This window comes from Electrona antarctica (genome assembly GCF_951216825.1).
Source record: "Electrona antarctica genome assembly, chromosome: 21".
NCBI classification, from domain to species: domain Eukaryota; kingdom Metazoa; phylum Chordata; class Actinopteri; order Myctophiformes; family Myctophidae; genus Electrona; species Electrona antarctica.
In genome coordinates, this window is record NC_136802.1 from 15,207,435 (window position 1) to 15,217,838 (window position 10,404).

At 43.8% G+C, this 10,404-nt stretch overlaps 1 protein-coding gene across 1 annotated transcript in view; it reads left to right on the forward strand.

Moving 5' to 3' along the window:
• The window catches only part of dnah2 (dynein, axonemal, heavy chain 2), a gene marked incomplete at its 3' end in the record, with an annotated part of 107,870 nt that overhangs the window by 89,590 nt on the left and 7,876 nt on the right, over positions 1-10,404 (forward strand). The window contains exons 38-40 of the mRNA XM_079490663.1: positions 3,365-3,596; positions 5,008-5,159; positions 7,583-7,697. Coding sequence (XP_079346789.1) covers positions 3,365-3,596; positions 5,008-5,159; positions 7,583-7,697 — 499 coding nt within the window. The remainder of the gene's footprint in view (positions 1-3,364; positions 3,597-5,007; positions 5,160-7,582; positions 7,698-10,404) is intronic.

Below are 10,404 nucleotides of genomic sequence, written 5' to 3' on the forward strand. Positions count from 1 at the left end.
AGTGAGTTCTGCTCCACAGACCTGTGTACAGCTTGAGGAAACTGTAGTCTCTTCCGTATCCTTCTCTTCCTCCCCGCCATGCTCACATGCAGGGGATTGAGCCTGTGCGGACCAAGGAGCAGGCCCAGGGTGCAAGGCTGAGACGTGACTCTCGCTTCCACATTCATTACACTTTATGCTGCTGTCACAGTTTTTGGCCAGATGTGATGATGAGGCACAGCATTTGTAACAGATGCCAAGTTGCTTTAAAATGGCTTTCCTATTCTCAATGGAGTTCTCCCTAAATCCACGACATCTAGGGAGAGGGTGAGGTTTGTTGTGTATGGGACATTGCTTAGTAGGATCCACCTTACTCCTACGTGTTGTGTCAGGTGAGGTGGAAGGAGACACTCCAGTCTTATAGACTGAGATTGGAGGCTTCTGACTGCTGGGCTTAGGAGCTAACTTTCCCATAATTGGAGGGTCAGCACTGCTTTGGATGAGCGAGAAGCTAGGATCATTTCGCATTTTAGCTTGCTCGCACACAAATTCCACAAAGTAGGTATACGGTGGGAAAGGAACGTTGTACTCAGCCTTGTACCTAGAACCTTGAGAGAGCCATTTCTCCTGCAAATAATATGGCAGCTTCTGCACAATGGGCCTGATGCCCTGGGCGCTGTCTAAGTAGGTGAGTCCCTGCAATTCTCCATCATATTTAGCAGCTTCAAGCTCCATTAACAAGTCACCGAACTCCCTTAACTTTTGGTGGTCCTTGTTAGCAATCTTAGGGAAGCTATCCAATCTACCAAACAGTGAACTCTCAATGACCTCTGGTGACCCGTAACATTGGTCAAGTCTATCCCAAATCATCTTGAGACCCCTCTCAGGGTGATGGACGTGTACGGCTCTCATCCTTCGCACATGTTCGCCTGACTCGATGCCTAGCCACTTCACCAAGAGGTCCATCTCTTCACTGTCTGTGAGGTTTAGACCTCGTACGGCATTTAGGAATGATGCTTTCCAAGCCCTGTAATTCTCAGGGCGATCATTGAACTGCAGAAGCCCTGAGGACACAAGTTCGCGTCTTGCGAAAAATCGGACAAGTTCTGACATACTCCCACTGTCAGTAGGACTAGTCGTAGTTGTGCGACTTGTGTGATCCATGGTTCCCCCTGAACTCCTTATATTCTGGGACTTTCTATCTGAAGAGTGTGACATGTGATCATGGGGCCTGCTATCTGGAGAGTAGGACCTGCGCTCATGGGGCCTCCTATCTGGGGAGTGGGACCTGTGAGCATGGGCCTTCCTATCTGGAGAGTGGGACCTGTGAGCATCAGTGTACATCGTGGGCTGTACTTGAGTTCCAGCAAATGAAACACGCACCGGTGAATGATGGCCATGACTGGATTCCTTAATCTGAATGGGATGCTGCACAGTATCTGTGGGTGCATGGTGTACAACACTGTCTGCATCTTGTTGATTAACATTGTCTGCAGAGACTTGTCCTAAAGCTGTTGTTGCCTGAGAAGTAGATGGCTCTGCATGCTGTTTCACATACTGATTGGTGCGCTCTACTGGATCATGGCTTTCAAGATCAATGTTGGAGCCGAGGTCCTGATCTTGCTCCTCCATGATTGCCTCTAATGCTCCAGCTTTAGCCTCTGCAATTGCAGCTTTTTTCTCTGCTTGTAGAGCATCAAGTGATATCTCTAAACGTGCTTTTTCCAATTTGATTTTGCTCTCCTGTATTATAAATGCAACCTCCGTTTTAGCAGCTTCGGCATCAGCACGAGCCAAGGCTGCAGCTGCACTAGTGGATGAGCGACTCGATCTTTTAGATGAGCTTGAGGCACGTGACCTTGTATGGTATGATCCAGATTCAGATGAGGATTTAGATGACCTTTTGTCCGACATCCTTGAAGAATATTCGTCTCTGAATGCAGTATACTGTGGCACTCACTGTTGTGATGTACTGTTGTGAAGCTCGTTCTTCGCTGTTTGGTCCGTCAGAAAGCGTTGTTTTACTGTCCTGTCCCCTTCACACGCCTTGCATGAATCGGCAGGCAGATAAACTCCATCCCCAATAATCACACCAACAAAGACGTTCTAGTTGTCTTTACTGTAATCACTGGCAGTAGGGTAAAACTGACAGAAAGAAAACATACATACAATCATAATGAGTATAAATCACATGAATGCAAGTACAATGTAGATACGGTGAGTATGAGTAAATCATAAAACAATATAAAAGTTACACAAACTTCCAAATGTTTCCCAAACATAGACTACGGTAAGTATAATGTTGCACAATACAATGTATCAGCACATATTAGTAATGCAAGCAGGTACAAACATTGTTACCTAAATATGCAAAGTGTCTGTATTAAATCTTCACAAAACTTGTACAAATGTCTCTTAATTGTAAGAACATGTATAAATAATAACATCAAAAGTATTTGCACTCTTACCAACGATGCTATCAAAGATCTAAACGTCAAATGAAGAGAGCAGAAACAGCATGTCCTTCTCTGAGCTTGGTACATGTAGAAATGATCAGCTCTGCACTCTGCCCTAATTAACCTGACCTGCTGTCACTAAGAGCACTAACTAGACACACCTGTTGAAGTGCTTTGATCCCAATGATCAGAATGTCCTGGTGACATTAACAATTAAGACATGACTTAAATGCAGTTACACAAAACAACACACAGGGGGTGCTAAATAACAAAATACAAAACTGACTGACTGAAGGCAGCACACATACAGAAGCATTGATCATTGATCAATGCTACTTCACTTCTTTAAATCACTTGTACAAGTTGAATTAAAAATATTTATTATTAATTGATACTTTTAAACTCTAACCCTGACTTCTATGTACTCTCAGAGGTCTATGGTGGTACAGGGACTGTGTCATTATCTGGATTGATTGATTGATTGATTGATTACTTCATTTTTTTATTTTTTAGATTTGATTTAGGCTTTTCTGCCTTTATTGATTCAAGTAGAGATTGACAGGAAAGAGGGGGAGAGAGATGCGGCCAAGGTCGTCATGAACGGGACTCGAACACGCGACACGCTGTCAGGCCAGATAGAAATTACCGATGATTACTTCTGGGTCACAGAGCCGGTTCACGGGGTCGTCTTTGCAGCCTTTTTTCGTTGTGAGCTCGTAGATCGTCTATTTTCAGCAAATGTAAAAACAGTCATTATGACGGCATCAAGGCCCGCCAAAATACATGTTGTAGACTAAAACTAGACTTACACTAAAACATTCCAGGTGACTAAAATGTGACTAAACTAAGTGAAAACTATTCCAGAGAAAACTAAAATCAAAATTTGATGACAAAATCAACACTGTGTATAACCTTGCACTGCCCTGCAGACTGACCTCCCTGCCAGCGTACTTCCTACCCGGCGACGGGACCCCGGCTGACTACCGGGACTACGTCGGCACGCTGCCCCCCACGGAGCACCCCGAGGTGTTCGGCCTGCACCCCAACGCCGCCGTGGCCAACCAGGTGGCCGCGAGCCGCGCCCTGTTCCACACCCTGCTCTCCCTGCAGCCCCAGGACTCCCGCGGTGCTGCCGCCTCTGGCGCCAGCCGAGAGGACAAGGTAGGGGACGGTGGGAGAGACACAGGACGCATCGGCACCGTTGGCTGGAAAACCCCACGTCCAAAACTATTACTTTAACCCATTTAGATCTAAGGCCGATTCTACAAAAATGTCTTCTAAGTTTCAATTTGGGGGTCCACTCCTGCTATAAATGGTAAATGGTGCATTTATATAGCGCTTTTATCCAAAGTGCTTTACGTATAGATTGTGCATTACATGCCACCCATTCACACACACATTCATACAGCGATGACGGAGGAAACCATTCAAGGCACCAACCAGGAGATTTCAGGAGAAATTAGGGGTTTTCAGAGGCTTTCTCAAGGACATACATAGGCGCTGACTCTGCTATGCAACTCCTGCTGTCATCGTTGTGTCCAGGAAGGTTATTATAGTTAACTAAAACTAAACATAAAACGATGAATAACATTTTCATTAAAAACTAGAAAATGAAAAGAAAAATGATAACTATCTGAAACTGTATTGTGTGTTTTACAAAACTAACTAAAAATGATACGTAGCTTGCGGAGTTAGTTCAGTCAGATATACTTGAGGGGTTTCATGCTGTGCTCAAGGGCACATGCATATACTCGAAAGGGTTAATACGCTGCATTTCTATGTGGGTGTATATTGTATACAGTGTTTGCAAGACCCACACATGCCCATACCCTGATGTGGCAGTCAGCTGACCAATTGGGCGGGGTATTTAAGCTCACCTAGACTGCATGCATTCCTCCGGCCTTCCTTCTGCATATTATGGTTCCTGGTTGTTGTTCTGCACTGTTTGCTCCCACCGCCACCCCAACTAAAACTAGCAAACCTGCTCTAAAAAAAATAAGAAAAAAGTCAAATTAACCTGGGCGGGAACCCCTTTTGGTGTTAGCATTAGGTTATGCTTTAGCTATTGAAAAATAGCAGATCTACAAGCTCATAGCGCGCCACCGAGTGGCACGCTACGAGCTTGTAGGTCTGCTATTTTTGAAAAATAGAAGAACGACTGACATAGAAACATAGCTTTTTCAGAAAACTGTCAGGATGTAGAAGGCATTTTTAGAATCTGATCTCAGGTCAAAATAGGTTAACTCAAACTAAACTATAATGAAAAATCCCAAACTATTGTATCCTTGGTGTCCAGGTGTTGGAGCTGTGTGCGGAGCTGCGTGCTCAGCTCCCAGCACTGATGGACTACGCTCACACCAGGACCATGCTCCTGTTATTAAAACTATTATAAAAACTATTTATATTATTAACTATTTAACCATTATAAATCTATTGTATCCTTGGTGTCCAGGTGTTGGAGCTGTGTGCAGAGCTGCGTGCTCAGCTCCCAGCGCTGATGGACTACGCTCACACCAGGACCATGCTCCTGTTATTAAAACCATTATAAATCTATTGTATCCTTGGTGTCCAGGTGTTGGAGCTGTGTGCGGAGCTGCGTGCTCAGCTCCCAGCGCTGATGGACTACGCTCACACCAGGACCATGCTCCAGGACGACACGTCTCCTCTCAACACGCTGCTGCTGCAGGAGATCCAGGCGTACAACGCCCTGCTGACCACCGTCAAGTAAGGACACTCTGGTTATTACTTTTTCACTACGGCTGGGACTTTAACTGATTCATTTTGATTAATTAATTTACAGACACAATAACGCGATTGTTGTCATTTTAATCGTGCTTTAGTTCTTGCCCACGGAACCTTGGACGAATTCCAGGTGTACCGATCATACCGCTTTGCTTGGCCCAGTGGATGGGACATTTATATTTAAAAAAAACTCACTCATACATTTACTTGTATACCAAAATCTGTTTAAATTGAAAGAAATGCTTCTCAGGTCAAATATTGATATGCGATTAACATGCGATTAATTTGGATTAATTAATTACGATGCCTCAAATTAATTCGATTTTTTATTTATTGAGTCCCAGCCCTACTTTTTACCCTGGATGGACCTCACTTTGCCATCGCCATGCTTTGCTTGTGGTGGATTTATTTTTGCCACAGAAATGAGCGGACAATAATATTACCAGTAACACATAAAGAGATGGCCCTGGATGACCAAAGCAGGTGACAGGTCTGTAACTCTGAGAGTGTGCAAATGGAGACAAATGAACCCTACAGGTCCATTAGGGCTCCATATGTACACTCTCAGAGTTAAAGGGCTCCTTGAAAATAACACATTTGACAACCACTAGTGCTAGGGAACTCCGAATGTGCCATAGTGTCATAAATAATTAAGTGTCATACATATTTTTGAAGAAAACCTGGAGACTTGACATTCTGTAATTGGGCCTCATGATCCAAATAAGAACATGTGAAAAAAGGGGGGAAAAGGAACTACTTGTTGGTTGTACAATGTACATACATGGTCTCTATCTTTCTGGTCTACCTCGTATGTCCAAAACTATTACTTTTCAAAGATTCAAAAAGTAGCAAAAGTAGCAGATCTACAAGCTGGAAACATTGTGGATCTGCTACTTTAGATGCTTTTGTGTGACGCTGTAGTATGATCAGGTAGGGCATTGATTTACGAAGTTACAATATTTTTATTTATTATAGCCGACAATGTATGTACTGTGCATGTTTGTGCACGCGTGTGCATGTACAGTATGCGTGCCGTGCACATGTGTGTGTGCGTGCAATCAGTGCATAGTGCGCGTGTGTCTTTGTGCATTGGTGGAATCTGTGTCGCACACTGGAGGAGTGAGATGTTTCCATGTATAGAAAGTCAAACAAGGTGAACAAGTGAGTCAACAGAGAGGCACACACACACACACACACACACACACACACACACACACACACACACACACACACACACACACACACACACACACACACACTCTGAACTGAACTGAACTGAATTGCTATGGACCACCTGCTGGCTCCACAGTCTGCTCCACACCAACATATTGTGCCAACAGCATTCTCAGTCTGAAATAATCAGATCTGAGCTTTGTGAAAATGGCTTTCCATATCCAATGTGTTTGGAGGAACAAAACCTGACAGGGTTTGTGTGGATTGCATTCAGAAATACCCTAATAATGGCACTGAAGCAGTGATCCTCAAATAGCCTAGCGCACTGCAAGAACTACAACTGTATATCTGTAATCTGAGCAAATAGTATAGCACATATTTGAACTACGGATTGAGAAATGCACTGAGAGCGCACACTGACAACAGAAGAAGAAGAATGAAAACTGAAAAGCCAGATTTATTAGTTTGAGCATCATTTGTCACAGGGGTATGAACTATAAAGTAACTAAGTAGGCCTACATTTACTCAAGTACTGTAATTAAGTACAGTTTTGAGGTTTTGTTATTATTATATTTACAACTCTCAGTGCTTTTACTTCTACTCCCCTACATCTCAGAGGCAAATATTATACACATTTACTCCGCCGCAAATTATTGGAAAACCTTTGTCACTAGTTATTTTGTAGATTTTGATTATTATGCCCCACAAGGTTGTGCATTGTCACTTCGATCTACACACTTCCTTCACTTACTTAAAAGTTAAAACATGGGTAAATTCTCCTTCCCTGTCACCAAGTTCAGAATGCCCTGACCCCTTCCTTCCAAAATGCAGATCACTGGCTTCCTTTAAAACAGGCCTGATAATCCACCTTTCAGTAGGCCACAGGGATAGGAAATAATCATTTCTCCCTTAGACAGTAGAGCATCGCCCCCCTCCCCCCTTTACACCCCTTTTATTTTCATGTCATGTTTATGAATTGAATACAAGACCGCAAGGACTTTTTGTTGGTGCTATCCTTTTAGACCAAGTGTTTGACTGTTGCTGTTTTCACATTCTGTCTAATAAAGTATTCAATCAAGTGTGTGTGTGTGTGTGTGTGTGTGTGTGTGTGTGTGTGTGTGTGTGTGTGTGTGTGTGTGTGTGTGTGTGTGTGTGTGTGTGTGTGTGTGTGTGTGTGTGTGTGTGTGTGTGTGTGTGTGTGTGTGTGTGTGTGTGTGTGCGTGCGTCCACAGGTCATCCCTGTTGGAAGTGGAACAGGGAATCAGAGGTCTGGTGGTGATGTCACCCAACTTAGAGGAGATCTTCAACTGCATCTATGATGGCCGGGTCCCCACACTGTGGGCAAAGGTACATGCACGCACACACACACACACGTTATTTTGTACATTTGATTATTAGGCTAATACAAAACATACATTGACCAATTAAACCCTGTTTCATACTTTGTTCGCAAATGGACATTATTGCGTTGCGATCTGCTATTTTCAAAATATTTTGACGTTTTTATTTTTTAAACGTTTGAAAATATCTGTCAAATAGTATTTTCTACATGATGAGCACTTACTGTTGGTCCTTTGAGTATATTATGATGCCAATACTTTTGCAGTATTTACTCAAGTAACATCTTGTAGTCGAGTTGAAGTAAAAGTATTGGAAATTGGAAATACTCAATAAAAGTACCTAAAAATTATACTTAAGTAGTGCACATAGCAGCAGTAAGTAAATGTACTTAGTTACTTTCCACCACTGCGTGCATGCATGTGCACCTGCATGAGTGTGTGTGCATTGTGCACCTGCGTGTGTGTGTGTGTGTGTGTGTGTGTGTGTGTGTGTGTGTGTGCGTGTGCGTGTGCGTGTGCGTGTGCGTGCGCGTGCGTGCGTGTGCGTGCGCGTGCATGTGCGCATCAGTGACTGTAGCAGGCTGGAATGAAGAAGTTGATGCTGGGATCAATATGAATAAGACAGGTGCTCTCTGGAGGATGGGGGGGTGCTAGGCTTACAGAAAACACGCAACACACTTGTAGAGAAAAATGCCATTTTCTTTTCCCATAAATGATCCCCCAGTCCAGCAGAGAACATCATAACAGTTTCAAGCTAAACAAATCAGTGTACAGCCGACTATGAAATAGATCTCAATGGTTCTCAAAGTTGGTTCCGGTGGGGACTCCCACTGTTCCCTGAGTTGGGCCCAGGGTGTCCCCGGGCTATTGAAAGTATTGATCTATAAGCTCGCAACATTTCACATCTCACATTTCATCCATAAAATAAGTCTACAGCAGAAAGTATGCAGTTGAAAGACGATATAGGCAGCCCTAATGTCGCGTTTCCACTAGGCCTGTCACAATTATTACATAATCGCCTAATCACATTTTTTTTTTGATAATTGCAATTATTTTGCATAATCGTCAATCATTTTTGAAAAAATCTACATTCATTTTCAAACATTTTCCAGAAATAGCAGATCTGCAAGCTTATAACACGTCACCATCGCAATTATTTTTTGTGACAATCGTCAACTTTAAGCCCATACCACACCAAAGGGTCGGGTCGGGACAAAGCGTTTTTTTAAAGTCAACCACACCATGCAACACGTTGCAACTCAATGAGTTGCATTGGTGTGGTTTACATTTTAAAAAAAAAAACGTTTTGTCCCGATCCTTCGGTGTGGTTCGGGCTTAACTCCTTAGTGACCGCCAGCCTGTAGGGGCGCTGGGAACTGGATGCCAGACAAATTGAACGAAAAGTGAAAGAAGAAGAAGCTCTTGCTCTTGTTCCGTTTTTACCGGAAGTAGAAGTCGGCCATTACGGATCAGCCACCAGCTCCGTGGTTGTGTCTGATCATCGTTTCTGATCGTCGGATCTCAAATTAGGGTCTTATGCAGCCCTGAATATCGCATTTTGACCAGATTATGAGCCATGATGCAAATAAAGACAGCATGCACGCGGGGATTTTGGCCGTTTTTACGTGGTCGGGATCTGTCGCTAGCTAAAAATGCTACAAACATGCGCATTTTTGGGGTTTTGGTTCGCCGATAAACGTGGATTAAACAAAACTCGGCCCTACGTCTTAGGCACCCTCTACGAGGTAAATTCACCTCGGCTTAACGGCTATGGCATCCAACCTGGTTAAAGTTGTAATCATTTCACAGAGAAGATTGTGTGCACATCTCAATGCCTATATTCAGGCCAGGTGCTGAATGTCAGGCATCATATTTTTCCTGATGAAGACCTAGACGGTCGAAACGTTGCATATTCGTTGTCATTAAATAAAGTAAGTCTCGGAGCTCTACAAACTGGTGTGCGGATGTTCTTCCTCTTCTTTAAAGTTGTAATCCACTGCACACTATCCTATCCACGTAACGCAGGTTTTTGATCCGGGGAGTGCTTTGGATATCTAAAGCTCATTTTAATTGAATTGATATAGTGTCCATGAAGCCATGGACAGAAAGGCACTGGCAGCCCTAAAAGAAATGTTTCCTTTGGCCACGGCCCCTGCATGCCGGGTCAGGCCCTGGCGGAGATCTGTGCTCTGCGGAGCGGCCCTTTGTAGTTGGAGCTGCGGTTGAGTGCAGGTCATCTTATCTGTGGTGCGGTCAGTCCAGTCCATTGTGTCGGCCGCAGCCAGCCCTCTGAAGTGAATCACTGGGCTGTTATTAAAGCTGTATTTATCTATCAGTTTGCCTGGCTGCACACACACACGCACACACACACACACACACACACACACACACGTGTGCACACACACTCGCGCACACGCACACACATGCTCATGCACGCTCATTGTTCTGCTATCAGTCCCTTTGTACGCACACGTGCAAACGGCCGAACGCACATGCATGCACGCGCACATACACACACACACACACACACGCACACACACACACACACACACACACACACACACACACACACAGGCACACACACACGTTGCTATTAATGTACTTGTCAAAATGTACTTGAGTACAAAAGTAACTGTATAAAAATGTACTTGAAGCACCAAAAGTAAAAGTAGTCATTATGCAGAATGTCCCATTTCAAAATGTATGTAAAATGT